Below are 16,844 nucleotides of genomic sequence, written 5' to 3'. Positions count from 1 at the left end.
GCAGGTCCATAGGGTCATATCATTCTACATGTATAATAATAATAACACAAGCCCCGCCCACGGGCGGAGTCACGGCAGGTGCAGGCACCAGGAGATTTATTCCATCATCATAATCAGGGACGACTCCGAGTCCTCAGCTACATATATAATAGTAACCGCCAGACTCTGCCCCCGCTCCATGGAGGACCACCAGTTCAATAAATAGTCATCAGTTACTGACAGGACGGTCTCCATGTGTCCTGCTCCAGAATCAGGGAGCGCTGGGTCTAGTCTTCTCCAGAGCTGGATTCATCTTCCGACAGATCCGCCACGGGAAACCTCAAAATAGCCGCCACCCCTGTGAGCTGATTCAGTTCTAAAGAAGAAAATCCAATTAATCAACAGGGAAGACTGACCCATCTTTGCCCCGCCCCTCTGCTGTAAGCCCCGCCCCACCACTTACGTTCTCCAGAAACGTGTAAACTTGAGAAAATTCTGAAGAAAGAAGAAAAATACAAAAAAAACCCAATAAGAATCTGACAATGGAGCAGTCACCAAATTGTACCCCCACCCCCACCTTACCTCACCACTCCTCCATTCTCCCTAACACTGTCCACAAGTTTAACATAGCGAGTGCGGGTAGCCACATCCTGATGCCTACAGAAAGAGGCAAAACATGAGCCAACAATAAGACGCCACACGGAGCAGGCGGCGGGGGCCCGCCACAGGGAGCAGGCACAGAGAGCAGGGGGCCGCACTGGGTGCAGGGCGGCACGAGTTGTAGCGGTACCTGAAGAGCTCATCAGTCACCAACAGGGTGTCAATGGCCAGGGCTTCGTTCGCCCGCTCCACCTGCTTAATCCTAGAAGAGACAATACAAGAATGGGAATGAGTGGAGCATCTGTACAGGGTGAGAGCAGGATGGGAGTAGTAGTGCTGCCATGGCAGTTGTTCCTGCGGGGCAGGGTGGGTGCCAGGAAGGAGGGTGTGGAGCCAACGATAAGGATCTGCAGGTGAAGAAGCGGCTGATAACCCGAGGGAAGCAGAAACATGTGTCAGGATGGGACCTGCACGGCTGGCGGGGTGACAGCAGGACAGGGGGCACTCTGGGGCCACAAGCAGAGAACTCACCCGTAGAAGGCTCGGTCCGGCTCATGTTGGAGCATCTTGTAGAAATCTCCAAGCGCCTTGATCTCACTGGCTGCCTGAAACAAGCAGTAAGTGACAGGGTGAGTGCTGGTGGGGGAGCAGAACCTCGCGCCTCATACAGGAGCCACTCACCTTAGTGTCTGCAAGGCGGGAGGTGACAGCCGGATCACACAGAACCTCTGCAACAACAACAGAACCAATCATCTAGAACCTCTGCTCTGAGGAGACACCATGTCCATGACCACAGGTGGGGGGCCGGGGAATCCATTACCTGTCAGCGAGTACTTGTGTCCGGACGAGCTGTGCACCTGCAGGAACTTTCCACGGTTTTCCAGAATTGTCTTGAGATCTTGTTTCACAGCGCGGAGAAAGAGGAACTCACAGAACTGCTCACGAACGAACCCCGGGGAGGCCACCAGGACCACCTTCACCACTGCCGGGGGAAACAGAGGGGGCTCAGAGAGATCAGCACCGGAAAGACGGAGGAGGCCGCGCAGAGGGGACGGGGGAGGCCGCGCAGAGAGAACAGAGGAGCCGGGAGATGGAGGAAGTCGCACCTCCCAAGAGACAACTGGAGAAACGAATCCCCCAAGTAACAGACGGAGAGACGTACCCCTCATGAGACAGCTAGAGAGACTAGCACCAAAGAGACGTACACCCACAAGACACAGCCAGGGAGGCTGACACAAGAAAAACGTCCTCCTCCCCCCCTAAAAGAGACAGCCAGAGAGACCGGCACCAGGAAGATGTACCCCTAAAAGAAGGCGCTACACAGCCTCCCCTACACCAAAAACAAAGCTATGCATCACAAGAGTAGATCACGTTGCCCCCTCAATATAACAGCCCAGAACTGCACTCACCCTCAAAGTTAATGTGCCGTATGATTCCCTGCATCACCTGCTCATAGAACTTCTCCACAGCCTGCAAGAGATGGAGGACAAGACTGAGCCAATGAAGGCCGCACAGAGAGGACCGAGGAGCCGGGGAGCTGGAGGAGGCGGCACAGAGAGGACCGAGGAGCCGGGGAGCTGGAGGAGGCGGCACAGAGAGGACAGAGGAGCCGGGGAGCTGGAGGAGGCGGCACAGAGAGGACAGAGGAGCCGGGGAGCTGGAGGAGGCGGCACAGAGAGGACAGAGGAGCCGGGGAGCTGGAGGAGGCGGCACAGAGAGGACAGAGGAGCCGGGGAGCTGGAGGAGGCGGCACAGAGAGGACAGAGGAGCCGGGGAGCTGGAGGAGGCGGCACAGAGAGGACAGAGGAGCCGGGGAGCTGGAGGAGGCGGCACAGAGAGGACAGAGGAGCCGGGGAGCTGGAGGAGGCGGCACAGAGAGGACAGAGGAGCCGGGGAGCTGGAGGAGGCGGCACAGAGAGGACAGAGGAGCCGGGGAGCTGGAGGAGGCGGCACAGAGAGGACAGAGGAGCCGGGGAGCTGGAGGAGGCGGCACAGAGAGGACAGAGGAGCCGGGGAGCTGGAGGAGGCGGCACAGAGAGGACAGAGGAGCCGGGGAGCTGGAGGAGGCGGCACAGAGAGGACAGAGGAGCCGGGGAGCTGGAGGAGGCGGCACAGAGAGGACAGAGGAGCCGGGGAGCTGGAGGAGGCGGCACAGAGAGGACAGAGGAGCCGGGGAGCTGGAGGAGGCGGCACAGAGAGGACAGAGGAGCCGGGGAGCTGGAGGAGGCGGCACAGAGAGGACAGAGGAGCCGGGGAGCTGGAGGAGGCGGCACAGAGAGGACAGAGGAGCCGGGGAGCTGGAGGAGGCGGCACAGAGAGGACAGAGGAGCCGGGGAGCTGGAGGAGGCGGCACAGAGAGGACAGAGGAGCCGGGGAGCTGGAGGAGGCGGCACAGAGAGGACAGAGGAGCCGGGGAGCTGGAGGAGGCGGCACAGAGAGGACAGAGGAGCCGGGGAGCTGGAGGAGGCGGCACAGAGAGGACAGAGGAGCCGGGGAGCTGGAGGAGGCGGCACAGAGAGGACAGAGGAGCCGGGGAGCTGGAGGAGGCGGCACAGAGAGGACCGAGGAGCCGGGGAGCTGGAGGAGGCGGCACAGAGAGGACCGAGGAGCCGGGGAGCTGGAGGAGGCGGCACAGAGAGGACCGAGGAGCCGGGGAGCTGGAGGAGGCGGCACAGAGAGGACCGAGGAGCCGGGGAGCTGGAGGAGGCGGCACAGAGAGGACCGAGGAGCCGGGGAGCTGGAGGAGGCGGCACAGAGAGGACCGAGGAGCCGGGGAGCTGGAGGAGGCGGCACAGAGAGGACCGAGGAGCCGGGGAGCTGGAGGAGGCGGCACAGAGAGGACCGAGGAGCCGGGGAGCTGGAGGAGGCGGCACAGAGAGGACCGAGGAGCCGGGGAGCTGGAGGAGGCGGCACAGAGAGGACCGAGGAGCCGGGGAGCTGGAGGAGGCGGCACAGAGAGGACCGAGGAGCCGGGGAGCTGGAGGAGGCGGCACAGAGAGGACCGAGGAGCCGGGGAGCTGGAGGAGGCGGCACAGAGAGGACCGAGGAGCCGGGGAGCTGGAGGAGGCGGCACAGAGAGGACCGAGGAGCCGGGGAGCTGGAGGAGGCGGCACAGAGAGGACCGAGGAGCCGGGGAGCTGGAGGAGGCGGCACAGAGAGGACCGAGGAGCCGGGGAGCTGGAGGAGGCGGCACAGAGAGGACAGAGGAGCCGGGGAGCTGGAGGAGGCGGCACAGAGAGGACAGAGGAGCCGGGGAGCTGGAGGAGGCGGCACAGAGAGGACAGAGGAGCCGGGGAGCTGGAGGAGGCGGCACAGAGAGGACAGAGGAGCCGGGGAGCTGGAGGAGGCGGCACAGAGAGGACAGAGGAGCCGGGGAGCTGGAGGAGGCGGCACAGAGAGGACAGAGGAGCCGGGGAGCTGGAGGAGGCGGCACAGAGAGGACAGAGGAGCCGGGGAGCTGGAGGAGGCGGCACAGAGAGGACAGAGGAGCCGGGGAGCTGGAGGAGGCGGCACAGAGAGGACAGAGGAGCCGGGGAGCTGGAGGAGGCGGCACAGAGAGGACAGAGGAGCCGGGGAGCTGGAGGAGGCGGCACAGAGAGGACAGAGGAGCCGGGGAGCTGGAGGAGGCGGCACAGAGAGGACAGAGGAGCCGGGGAGCTGGAGGAGGCGGCACAGAGAGGACAGAGGAGCCGGGGAGCTGGAGGAGGCGGCACAGAGAGGACAGAGGAGCCGGGGAGCTGGAGGAGGCGGCACAGAGAGGACAGAGGAGCCGGGGAGCTGGAGGAGGCGGCACAGAGAGGACAGAGGAGCCGGGGAGCTGGAGGAGGCGGCACAGAGAGGACAGAGGAGCCGGGGAGCTGGAGGAGGCGGCACAGAGAGGACAGAGGAGCCGGGGAGCTGGAGGAGGCGGCACAGAGAGGACAGAGGAGCCGGGGAGCTGGAGGAGGCGGCACAGAGAGGACAGAGGAGCCGGGGAGCTGGAGGAGGCGGCACAGAGAGGACAGAGGAGCCGGGGAGCTGGAGGAGGCGGCACAGAGAGGACAGAGGAGCCGGGGAGCTGGAGGAGGCGGCACAGAGAGGACAGAGGAGCCGGGGAGCTGGAGGAGGCGGCACAGAGAGGACAGAGGAGCCGGGGAGCTGGAGGAGGCGGCACAGAGAGGACAGAGGAGCCGGGGAGCTGGAGGAGGCGGCACAGAGAGGACAGAGGAGCCGGGGAGCTGGAGGAGGCGGCACAGAGAGGACAGAGGAGCCGGGGAGCTGGAGGAGGCGGCACAGAGAGGACAGAGGAGCCGGGGAGCTGGAGGAGGCGGCACAGAGAGGACAGAGGAGCCGGGGAGCTGGAGGAGGCGGCACAGAGAGGACAGAGGAGCCGGGGAGCTGGAGGAGGCGGCACAGAGAGGACAGAGGAGCCGGGGAGCTGGAGGAGGCGGCACAGAGAGGACAGAGGAGCCGGGGAGCTGGAGGAGGCGGCACAGAGAGGACAGAGGAGCCGGGGAGCTGGAGGAGGCGGCACAGAGAGGACAGAGGAGCCGGGGAGCTGGAGGAGGCGGCACAGAGAGGACAGAGGAGCCGGGGAGCTGGAGGAGGCGGCACAGAGAGGACAGAGGAGCCGGGGAGCTGGAGGAGGCGGCACAGAGAGGACAGAGGAGCCGGGGAGCTGGAGGAGGCGGCACAGAGAGGACAGAGGAGCCGGGGAGCTGGAGGAGGCGGCACAGAGAGGACAGAGGAGCCGGGGAGCTGGAGGAGGCGGCACAGAGAGGACAGAGGAGCCGGGGAGCTGGAGGAGGCGGCACAGAGAGGACAGAGGAGCCGGGGAGCTGGAGGAGGCGGCACAGAGAGGACAGAGGAGCCGGGGAGCTGGAGGAGGCGGCACAGAGAGGACAGAGGAGCCGGGGAGCTGGAGGAGGCGGCACAGAGAGGACAGAGGAGCCGGGGAGCTGGAGGAGGCGGCACAGAGAGGACAGAGGAGCCGGGGAGCTGGAGGAGGCGGCACAGAGAGGACAGAGGAGCCGGGGAGCTGGAGGAGGCGGCACAGAGAGGACAGAGGAGCCGGGGAGCTGGAGGAGGCGGCACAGAGAGGACAGAGGAGCCGGGGAGCTGGAGGAGGCGGCACAGAGAGGACAGAGGAGCCGGGGAGCTGGAGGAGGCGGCACAGAGAGGACAGAGGAGCCGGGGAGCTGGAGGAGGCGGCACAGAGAGGACAGAGGAGCCGGGGAGCTGGAGGAGGCGGCACAGAGAGGACAGAGGAGCCGGGGAGCTGGAGGAGGCGGCACAGAGAGGACAGAGGAGCCGGGGAGCTGGAGGAGGCGGCACAGAGAGGACAGAGGAGCCGGGGAGCTGGAGGAGGCGGCACAGAGAGGACAGAGGAGCCGGGGAGCTGGAGGAGGCGGCACAGAGAGGACAGAGGAGCCGGGGAGCTGGAGGAGGCGGCACAGAGAGGACAGAGGAGCCGGGGAGCTGGAGGAGGCGGCACAGAGAGGACAGAGGAGCCGGGGAGCTGGAGGAGGCGGCACAGAGAGGACAGAGGAGCCGGGGAGCTGGAGGAGGCGGCACAGAGAGGACAGAGGAGCCGGGGAGCTGGAGGAGGCGGCACAGAGAGGACAGAGGAGCCGGGGAGCTGGAGGAGGCGGCACAGAGAGGACAGAGGAGCCGGGGAGCTGGAGGAGGCGGCACAGAGAGGACAGAGGAGCCGGGGAGCTGGAGGAGGCGGCACAGAGAGGACAGAGGAGCCGGGGAGCTGGAGGAGGCGGCACAGAGAGGACAGAGGAGCCGGGGAGCTGGAGGAGGCGGCACAGAGAGGACAGAGGAGCCGGGGAGCTGGAGGAGGCGGCACAGAGAGGACAGAGGAGCCGGGGAGCTGGAGGAGGCGGCACAGAGAGGACAGAGGAGCCGGGGAGCTGGAGGAGGCGGCACAGAGAGGACAGAGGAGCCGGGGAGCTGGAGGAGGCGGCACAGAGAGGACAGAGGAGCCGGGGAGCTGGAGGAGGCGGCACAGAGAGGACAGAGGAGCCGGGGAGCTGGAGGAGGCGGCACAGAGAGGACAGAGGAGCCGGGGAGCTGGAGGAGGCGGCACAGAGAGGACAGAGGAGCCGGGGAGCTGGAGGAGGCGGCACAGAGAGGACAGAGGAGCCGGGGAGCTGGAGGAGGCGGCACAGAGAGGACAGAGGAGCCGGGGAGCTGGAGGAGGCGGCACAGAGAGGACAGAGGAGCCGGGGAGCTGGAGGAGGCGGCACAGAGAGGACAGAGGAGCCGGGGAGCTGGAGGAGGCGGCACAGAGAGGACAGAGGAGCCGGGGAGCTGGAGGAGGCGGCACAGAGAGGACAGAGGAGCCGGGGAGCTGGAGGAGGCGGCACAGAGAGGACAGAGGAGCCGGGGAGCTGGAGGAGGCGGCACAGAGAGGACAGAGGAGCCGGGGAGCTGGAGGAGGCGGCACAGAGAGGACAGAGGAGCCGGGGAGCTGGAGGAGGCGGCACAGAGAGGACAGAGGAGCCGGGGAGCTGGAGGAGGCGGCACAGAGAGGACAGAGGAGCCGGGGAGCTGGAGGAGGCGGCACAGAGAGGACAGAGGAGCCGGGGAGCTGGAGGAGGCGGCACAGAGAGGACAGAGGAGCCGGGGAGCTGGAGGAGGCGGCACAGAGAGGACAGAGGAGCCGGGGAGCTGGAGGAGGCGGCACAGAGAGGACAGAGGAGCCGGGGAGCTGGAGGAGGCGGCACAGAGAGGACAGAGGAGCCGGGGAGCTGGAGGAGGCGGCACAGAGAGGACAGAGGAGCCGGGGAGCTGGAGGAGGCGGCACAGAGAGGACAGAGGAGCCGGGGAGCTGGAGGAGGCGGCACAGAGAGGACAGAGGAGCCGGGGAGCTGGAGGAGGCGGCACAGAGAGGACAGAGGAGCCGGGGAGCTGGAGGAGGCGGCACAGAGAGGACAGAGGAGCCGGGGAGCTGGAGGAGGCGGCACAGAGAGGACAGAGGAGCCGGGGAGCTGGAGGAGGCGGCACAACAGAGGAGCCGGGGAGCTGGAGGAGGCGGCACAGAGGAGCCGGGGAGCTGGAGGAGGCGGCACAGAGGAGCCGGGGAGCTGGAGGAGGCGGCACAGAGGAGCCGGGGAGCTGGAGGAGGCGGCACAGAGGAGCCGGGGAGCTGGAGGAGGCGGCACAGAGGAGCCGGGGAGCTGGAGGAGGCGGCACAGAGGAGCCGGGGAGCTGGAGGAGGCGGCACAGAGGAGCCGGGGAGCTGGAGGAGGCGGCACAGAGGAGCCGGGGAGCTGGAGGAGGCGGCACAGAGGAGCCGGGGAGCTGGAGGAGGCGGCACAGAGGAGCCGGGGAGCTGGAGGAGGCGGCACAGAGGAGCCGGGGAGCTGGAGGAGGCGGCACAGAGGAGCCGGGGAGCTGGAGGAGGCGGCACAGAGGAGCCGGGGAGCTGGAGGAGGCGGCACAGAGGAGCCGGGGAGCTGGAGGAGGCGGCACAGAGGAGCCGGGGAGCTGGAGGAGGCGGCACAGAGGAGCCGGGGAGCTGGAGGAGGCGGCACAGAGGAGCCGGGGAGCTGGAGGAGGCGGCACAGAGGAGCCGGGGAGCTGGAGGAGGCGGCACAGAGGAGCCGGGGAGCTGGAGGAGGCGGCACAGAGGAGCCGGGGAGCTGGAGGAGGCGGCACAGAGGAGCCGGGGAGCTGGAGGAGGCGGCACAGAGGAGCCGGGGAGCTGGAGGAGGCGGCACAGAGGAGCCGGGGAGCTGGAGGAGGCGGCACAGAGGAGCCGGGGAGCTGGAGGAGGCGGCACAGAGGAGCCGGGGAGCTGGAGGAGGCGGCACAGAGGAGCCGGGGAGCTGGAGGAGGCGGCACAGAGGAGCCGGGGAGCTGGAGGAGGCGGCACAGAGGAGCCGGGGAGCTGGAGGAGGCGGCACAGAGGAGCCGGGGAGCTGGAGGAGGCGGCACAGAGGAGCCGGGGAGCTGGAGGAGGCGGCACAGAGGAGCCGGGGAGCTGGAGGAGGCGGCACAGAGGAGCCGGGGAGCTGGAGGAGGCGGCACAGAGGAGCCGGGGAGCTGGAGGAGGCGGCACAGAGGAGCCGGGGAGCTGGAGGAGGCGGCACAGAGGAGCCGGGGAGCTGGAGGAGGCGGCACAGAGGAGCCGGGGAGCTGGAGGAGGCGGCACAGAGGAGCCGGGGAGCTGGAGGAGGCGGCACAGAGGAGCCGGGGAGCTGGAGGAGGCGGCACAGAGGAGCCGGGGAGCTGGAGGAGGCGGCACAGAGGAGCCGGGGAGCTGGAGGAGGCGGCACAGAGGAGCCGGGGAGCTGGAGGAGGCGGCACAGAGGAGCCGGGGAGCTGGAGGAGGCGGCACAGAGGAGCCGGGGAGCTGGAGGAGGCAGGACAGAGGAGCCGGGGAGCTGGAGGAGGCAGGACAGAGGAGCCGGGGAGCTGGAGGAGGCAGGACAGAGGAGCCGGGGAGCTGGAGGAGGCAGGACAGAGGAGCCGGGGAGCTGGAGGAGGCAGGACAGAGGAGCCGGGGAGCTGGAGGAGGCAGGACAGAGGAGCCGGGGAGCTGGAGGAGGCAGGACAGAGGAGCCGGGGAGCTGGAGGAGGCAGGACAGAGGAGCCGGGGAGCTGGAGGAGGCAGGACAGAGGAGCCGGGGAGCTGGAGGAGGCAGGACAGAGGAGCCGGGGAGCTGGAGGAGGCAGGACAGAGGAGCCGGGGAGCTGGAGGAGGCAGGACAGAGGAGCCGGGGAGCTGGAGGAGGCAGGACAGAGGAGCCGGGGAGCTGGAGGAGGCAGGACAGAGGAGCCGGGGAGCTGGAGGAGGCAGGACAGAGGAGCCGGGGAGCTGGAGGAGGCAGGACAGAGGAGCCGGGGAGCTGGAGGAGGCAGGACAGAGGAGCCGGGGAGCTGGAGGAGGCAGGACAGAGGAGCCGGGGAGCTGGAGGAGGCAGGACAGAGGAGCCGGGGAGCTGGAGGAGGCAGGACAGAGGAGCCGGGGAGCTGGAGGAGGCGGAACAGAGAGGACAGAGGAGCCGGGGAGCTGTAGGAGGCGGAACAGAGAGGACAGAGGAGCCGGGGAGCTGTAGGAGGCGGAACAGAGAGGACAGAGGAGCCGGGAAGATGAAGGAGGCGGAACAGAGAGGACAGAGGAGCCGGGGAGCTGGAGGAGGCGGAACAGAGAGGACAGAGGAGCCGGGGAGATGGAGGAAGCAGCACAGAGAGGACAGCGGAGCCGGGGAGCTGGAGGAGGCCGCAGAGAGGACAGCGGAGCTGGGGAGATGGAGGAGGTCACAGAACACAGTAAAGTTTGAGAGGAGGTCAGGCATGTAGAGTCTCGGGACCTTCTCGTGTTGGGAGCAGTTGCCCCGCCTCTTTCGTGGGATGCTGGTCTCTATCTTGGCACGCAGTAAGGTCATACTGGGCGTGACGAGGCAGATGTGGGCGAGACCTTCCTGCATGACAACTGCCGCCACATCAGCGCTGAATGCAGGGTCACAAGCTTGTTCTTTAAGACAGAAGCCACACCCGCCAGACATCAGAAGCCACACCTGCCAGGAAGAGGTCCCTCCCCCATGGCACAGCACCTACCTATCCGCTCCAGTACTATGCTGTCCCACTGCTTCTTGGCCAGGGTGAATTTACGGTTGAGCTCCAGCTCTATGGTGTGATAAGCGCCCATCTGAGGAGAGAGCAAGAAGAGGAGTCGTGGGAGTTCCGGTGGGGGGCTATGTGGGCGGTGCCGGGGCTATGTGGGCGGTTACCTTGACATACTGGTTCTCCTGGATGTTGATCCCCTTGACCCGCAGCTGGCACGCCTGGGAGTCAAAGTCAATGTTCTCCACGCAGATGGTCAGGGTGGTCCGGATGCGGTTGCTGCCCACACTGCCCGTGGCCGACTCCGTCTGCACCTTCCTGCAGAGAATGACCCCCATCACCCACTGTCACATGACCACCCACCCATCCCCTCATAACCCGCACCCGCACCTGATGGTGGACGCCCGCAGACTGTCACCCACTTGTAAGAGATTATATGTGTGCCACATGTCCTCCGCCTCCTCCGGAACCAGCGTCACCTGACTACGACAACCACAGAACGGATCAGAGAAGGGGGAGGAGCAGGGGAGTAGTACTGAGCACAGGGGGAGGAGGAGCAGGGAAGTAGTACTGAGCACAGGAGGAGGAGGAGCGGGGGAGTAGTACTGAGCACAGGGGGAGGAGGAGCGGGGGAGTAGTACTGAGCACAGGGGGAGGAGGATTGGGGGAGTAGTACTGAGCACAGGGGGAGGAGGAGCGGGGGAGTAGTACTGAGCACAGGGGGAGGAGGAGCTGGGGAGTAGTGCTGAGCACAGGGGGAGGAGGAGCGGGGGAGTAGTACTGAGCACAGGGGGAGGAGGATTGGGGGAGTAGTACTGAGCACAGGGGGAGGAGGAGCGGGGGAGTAGTACTGAGCACAGGGGGAGGAGGAGCTGGGGAGTAGTGCTGAGCACAGGGGGAGGAGGAGCGGGGGAGTAGTACTGAGCACAGGGGGAGGAGGAGCGGGGGAGTAGTGCTGAGCACAGGGGGAGGAGGAGCTGGGGAGTAGTGCTGAGCACAGGGGGAGGAGGAGCTGGGGAGTAGTACTGAGCACAGGGGGAGGAGGATTGGGGGAGTAGTGCTGAGCACAGGGGGAGGAGGATTGGGGGAGTAGTGCTGAGCACAGGGGGAGGAGGATTGGGGGAGTAGTACTGAGCACAGGAGGAGGAGGAGCGGGGGAGTAGTACTGAGCACAGGGGGAGGAGGAGCTGGGGAGTAGTGCTGAGCACAGGGGGAGGAGGAGCGGGGGAGTAGTACTGAGCACAGGGGGAGGAGGAGCTGGGGAGTAGTGCTGAGCACAGGGGGAGGAGGAGCTGGGGAGTAGTGCTGAGCACAGGGGGAGGAGGAGCTGGGGAGTAGTACTGAGCACAGGGGGAGGAGGATTGGGGGAGTAGTGCTGAGCACAGGGGGAGGAGGATTGGGGGAGTAGTACTGAGCACAGGAGGAGGAGGAGCGGGGGAGTAGTACTGAGCACAGGGGGAGGAGGAGCGGGGGAGTAGTACTGAGCACAGGGGGAGGAGGAGCTGGGGAGTAGTGCTGAGCACAGGGGGAGGAGGAGCTGGGGAGTAGTGCTGAGCACAGGGGGAGGAGGAGCTGGGGAGTAGTGCTGAGCACAGGGGGAGGAGGAGCGGGGGAGTAGTACTGAGCACAGGGGGAGGAGGAGCGGGGGAGTAGTACTGAGCACAGGGGGAGGAGGAGCGGGGGAGTAGTACTGAGCACCGGGGGAGGAGGAGCGGGGGAGTAGTACTGAGCACAGGGGGAGGAGGAGCTGGGGAGTAGTGCTGAGCACAGGGGGAGGAGGAGCTGGGGAGTAGTACTGAGCACAGGGGGAGGAGGATTGGGGGAGTAGTGCTGAGCACAGGGGGAGGAGGATTGGGGGAGTAGTACTGAGCACAGGGGGAGGAGGAGCGGGGGAGTAGTGCTGAGCACAGGGGGAGGAGGAGCTGGGGAGTAGTGCTGAGCACAGGGGGAGGAGGAGCGGGGGAGTAGTACTGAGCACAGGGGGAGGAGGAGCGGGGGAGTAGTACTGAGCACAGGGGGAGGAGGAGCGGGGGAGTAGTACTGAGCACCGGGGGAGGAGGAGCGGGGGAGTAGTACTGAGCACAGGGGGAGGAGGAGCTGGGGAGTAGTGCTGAGCACAGGGGGAGGAGGAGCTGGGGAGTAGTACTGAGCACAGGGGGAGGAGGAGCGGGGGAGTAGTGCTGAGCACAGGAGGAGGAGGAGCGGGGGAGTAGTGCTGAGCACAGGGGGAGGAGGAGCGGGGGAGTAGTGCTGAGCACAGGGGGAGGAGGAGCTGGGGAGTAGTGCTGAGCACAGGGGGAGGAGGAGCGGGGGAGTAGTGCTGAGCACAGGAGGAGGAGGAGCGGGGGGAGTAGTACTGAGCACAGGAGGAGGAGGAGCGGGGGAGTAGTACTGAGCACAGGAGGAGGAGGATTGGGGGAGTAGTACTGAGCACAGGGGAGGAGGAGCGGGGGAGTAATACTGAGCACAGGGGGAGGAGGATTGGGGGAGTAGTACTGAGCACAGGGGGAGGAGGAGCGGGGGAGTAGTGCTGAGCACAGGGGAGGAGGAGCGGGGGAGTAGTACTGAGCACAGGGGGAGGAGGATTGGGGGAGTAGTACTGAGCACAGGGGGAGGAGGAGCGGGGGAGTAGTGCTGAGCACAGGGGGAGGAGGATTGGGGGAGTAGTACTGAGCACAGGAGAATGATTGGGGGAGTAGTACTGAGCACAGGGGGAGGAGGATTTGGGGAGTAGTACTGAGCACAGGAGGATGATTGGGGGAGTAGTACTGAGCACAGGGGGAGGAGGATTGGGGGAGTAGTACTGAGCACAGGGGGAGGAGGATTGGGGGAGTAGTACTGAGCCCGCACCCGGTGTTGTCCTTCTCGATGTCTCTGCTGATGAGCTTCATCTTCTCTTCCTCCTCTTCGCTCTCCGTAGACTCCTCAGGGCCCGGACCGGAAGTTTCTCTCCGCCATTTTTGTGCACCCGACACTGCATATTCCGCATGTGTTAGAATAAGAGGTGTAGCAAAATGTCGTCGAGTGCACGTCCGGTCACATGAGCCTTACATTGGGTCAAAGGGCAAGATGTTTCTGTCGGCGCCATATTATCTACTGGTAAAATGGAGGAGATCCTGCAGAGCATTGCACCCTGCCCGCCTTACAGATCTGCAGAACAGTGATATATCCTGCAGAGTATTTCACCTTGCCCTCTCTACAAATCTGCAGACGTTCACAGCCAAATCGCATACTAAACGCACGCTTGTATTGTATCGTTACAATGCATGCGCTACGTGTGACCGCACTCCACCGATAATAACCGATCATCACATCCGGTCTTTCCATTTATTAGAATAAATCTTCTCCGATGTTCATTTTTCATCTTCTAATCAGAAACTAGAAATAATAAAACCAAAGGCTCCAGAACAATGAAAAGCGGAAACTGAGGCCGCGATCACACACAATGGGGCACATTTACTTACCCGATGCCTGTGCGATCCCCGATCCGGACTGTCTAACGAGGATGAAGTCCAGTGCGATTCGCCAACATCGTGCGCCCGATATCCTGCATGTGTGGCTTGCCCGCTCAGGTCCCCGGAGTTCACCTTTTTCACCTAAAAGCCGGCGCCGATGCGCCACAATGCAATCGCGTGCGCTAAAAACCTGGGGCAATTCGTCGCAAAAAGGAAACATTCGGGAATCCCCACAGAGTCACGGTCCGCGGACCCTCAGTAAATGAGCGCTGATGGGTTCTGAGACACAGTCCAGAGGCCCCGATCACACACAGATGTGGACGTCTGCAAAAAATTGCTAATTTTTGTGTAAATAGCCTCCACTCCAAAGCGGGCGCAGACGAGGGTCCTCTTAAACATTTCAGACTTTTGTGCGATGTTTGTGACAAAAATCTCAATAAAACAACAGACTCACATGTCCACCACTGAGGCCGGTGACACGTGACGTATCTACATTGTGTTTCTATTCACATCAAAACGCTTCAGTTTTTCTTCTTGCGAGTTAAAATATTTTTGTTGTTAATAGACATCTGCAACATCCCCCTACGGGGCCTTTTCTTGGGGCCTGGAGGCAGCCGGTGCCCAGAATACCTGAGTGGCTGGCGGTTGCGGCCTAGGCACGCTGGTGTCATGGTGCTTGGTATGGGGACCAGAGGACTGTCCTACAGCCTGGCAGCTCTCCAGCAGGTGGTGTGTGCAAGAAATATGGAGGGAGAGGCTGCTATAGCGGATCTCCCTGGGGCAACCCCTGAGTGTCTGTAAGATCAGTCCCTGGGTAATGGATGGGGAGCCCGTGGTGCTAACAGCCATAACCAGGGATCAGACGGAGGCAACGTTGTAGAAAAATAACTTACAGTACTTTATTTTAACTTACAGCAGACAACAAGCCAAACGATCTAGTACAGATGCCACATTATGGCATAGTCCGGATTACTGGAGAGTGGTCATGGAGAGTGTCCTCAGGAATAGATTCACCAGCTTGGTAGTAGGTGCAGGCTGGGATGTAGCTATGTCCAGATATGGAAGCTGCAGCTTTGTCCTGGGTGCTCTGTGTGTGACACTATCTCTCTGCATATGCTCTGACCTAAAGAAACGTGTGCTCTCTAGGAAAGCTGGACCTAAAGAAACGTGTGCTCTCTAGGAGAGCTGGACCTAAAGAAACGTGTGCTATCTAGGAGAGCTGGGCCTAAAGAAACGTGTGCTCTCTAGGAGAGCTGGGCCTAAAAAAACGTGTGCTCTCTAGGAGAGCTGGACCTAAAGAGACGTGTGCTCTCTAGGAGAGCTGGACCTAAAGAAACGTGTGCTCTCTAGGAGAGCTGGACCTAAAGAGACGTGTGCTCTCTAGGAGAGCTGGACCTAAAGAAACGTGTGCTCTCTAGGAGAGCTGGACCTAAAGAAATGTGTGCTCTATAGGAGAGCTGGACCAAAAGAAACATGTGCTCTAGGAGAGCTGGACCTAAAGAAACGTGTGCTCTGTAGGAGAGTTGGACCTAAAGAAACGTGTGCTCTGTAGGAGAGCTTGGACCTAAAGAAACGTGTGCTCTCTAGGAGAGCTGGACCTAAAGAGACGTGTGCTCTATAGGAGAGCTTGGACCTAAAGAAACGTGTGCTCTCTAAGAGAGCTGGACCTAAAAAAAGTGTACTCTCTATAGGAGAGCTGGACCTAAAGAAACGTGTGCTATCTAGGAGAGCTGGGCCTAAAGAAACGTGTGCTCTCTAGGAGAGCTGGGCCTAAAAAAACGTGTGCTCTCTAGGAGAGCTGGGCCTAAAGAAACGTGTGCTCTCTAGGAGAGCTGGACCTAAAGAAACGTGTGCTCTCTAGGAGAGCTGGACCTAAAGAGACGTGTGCTCTCTAGCAGAGCTGGACCTAAAGAAACGTGTGCTCTCTAGGAGAGCTGGACCTAAAGAAATGTGTGCTCTATAGGAGAGCTGGACCAAAAGAAACATGTGCTCTAGGAGAGCTGGACCTAAAGAAACGTGTGCTCTGTAGGAGAGCTGGACCTAAAGAAACGTGTGCTCTGTAGGAGAGCTTGGACCTAAAGAAACGTGTGCTCTCTAGGAGAGCTGGACCTAAAGAGACGTGTGCTCTATAGGAGAGCTTGGATCTAAAGAAACGTGTGCTCTCTAAGAGAGCTGGACCTAAAAAAAGTGTACTCTCTATAGGAGAGCTGGACCTAAATAAGCGTGTGCTCTGTAGGAGAGCTGGACCTAAAGACACGTGTGCTCTGTAGGAGAGCTGGACCTAAAGAAACATGTGCTCTAGGAGAGCTGGACCTAAAGAAATGTGTGCTCTGTACGAGAGCTGGACCTAAAGAAACGTGTGCTCTGTAGGAGAGCTGGACCTAAAGAAATGTGTGCTCTGTAGGAGAGCTGGACCTAAAGAAACGTGTGCTCTGTAGGAGAGCTGGACCTAAAGAAACGTGTGCTCTGTAGGAGAGCTGGGCCCATAGAAATGTGTGCTCTCTAGGAGAGCTGGACCTAAAGAAACGTGTGCTCTGTAGGAGAGCTGGACCTAAAGAAACGTGTGCTCTCTAGGAGAGCTGGACCTAAAGAAACGTGTGCTCTCTAGGAGAGCTGGACCTAAAGAAACGTGTGCTCTGTAGGAGAGCTGGAACAAAAGAAACGTGTGCTCTGTAGGAGAGCTGGACCAAAAGAAACGTGTGCTCTGTAGGAGAGCTTGGACCTAAAGAAACGTGTGCTCTCTAGGAGAGCTGGACCTAAAGAGACGTGTGCTCTCTAGGAGAGCTTGGACCTAAAGAAACGTGTGCTCTCTAAGAGAGCTGGACCTAAAAAAAGTGTGCTCTCTATAGGAGAGCTGGACCTAAATAAGCGTTTGCTCTGTAGGAGAGCTGGACCTAAAGACACGTGTGCTCTGTAGGAGAGCTGGACCTAAAGAAACATGTGCTCTAGGAGAGCTGGACCTAAAGAAACGTGTGCTCTGTAGGACAGCTGGACCTAAAGAAATGTGTGCTCTGTAGGAGAGCTGGACCTAAAGAAACGTGTGCTCTGTAGGAGAGCTGGACCTAAAGAAACGTGTGCTCTGTAGGAGAGCTGGGCCCATAGAAATGTGTGCTCTCTAGGAGAGCTGGACCTAAAGAAACGTGTGCTCTGTAGGAGAGCTGGACCTAAAGAAACGTGTGCTCTCTAGGAGAGCTGGACCTAAAGAAACGTGTGCTCTCTAGGAGAGCTGGACCTAAAGAAACGTGTGCTCTG

The 16,844-nt window shown here is 62.3% G+C and overlaps 1 protein-coding gene across 2 annotated transcripts; it reads right to left on the bottom strand.

Annotated features, from left to right (window-relative positions):
* Positions 1 to 79: 79 nt before the first annotated feature.
* On the bottom strand, positions 80 to 13,141 carry PELO (pelota mRNA surveillance and ribosome rescue factor). 2 transcript variants are annotated; one of them, XM_072132236.1, is made up of 13 exons: positions 12,988 to 13,141; positions 10,528 to 10,620; positions 10,305 to 10,455; positions 10,132 to 10,222; positions 9,885 to 10,048; positions 1,989 to 2,049; positions 1,400 to 1,561; positions 1,261 to 1,307; positions 1,111 to 1,184; positions 770 to 841; positions 562 to 636; positions 443 to 474; positions 80 to 355 (listed from the first exon to the last, which is right to left on the bottom strand). In XM_072132236.1, exons 1-13 carry the CDS (start codon positions 13,026 to 13,028, stop codon positions 267 to 269), a joined length of 1,152 nt encoding a protein of 383 aa, XP_071988337.1. In that variant the 5' UTR covers positions 13,029 to 13,141; the 3' UTR covers positions 80 to 266. The 2 variants fall into 2 exon arrangements, with proteins under 2 accessions (XP_071988337.1, XP_071988338.1); XM_072132237.1 differs by having other exon boundaries at positions 10,528 to 10,616; positions 12,988 to 13,093.
* Positions 13,142 to 16,844: the final 3,703 nt, after the last annotated feature.

This window comes from Engystomops pustulosus, unplaced genomic scaffold, assembly GCF_040894005.1.
Source record: "Engystomops pustulosus unplaced genomic scaffold, aEngPut4.maternal MAT_SCAFFOLD_290, whole genome shotgun sequence".
NCBI lineage: Eukaryota > Metazoa > Chordata > Amphibia > Anura > Leptodactylidae > Engystomops > Engystomops pustulosus.
Note: the sequence above shows the minus strand (reverse complement) of the source record. Positions and strands in the feature narration are given on the sequence as shown.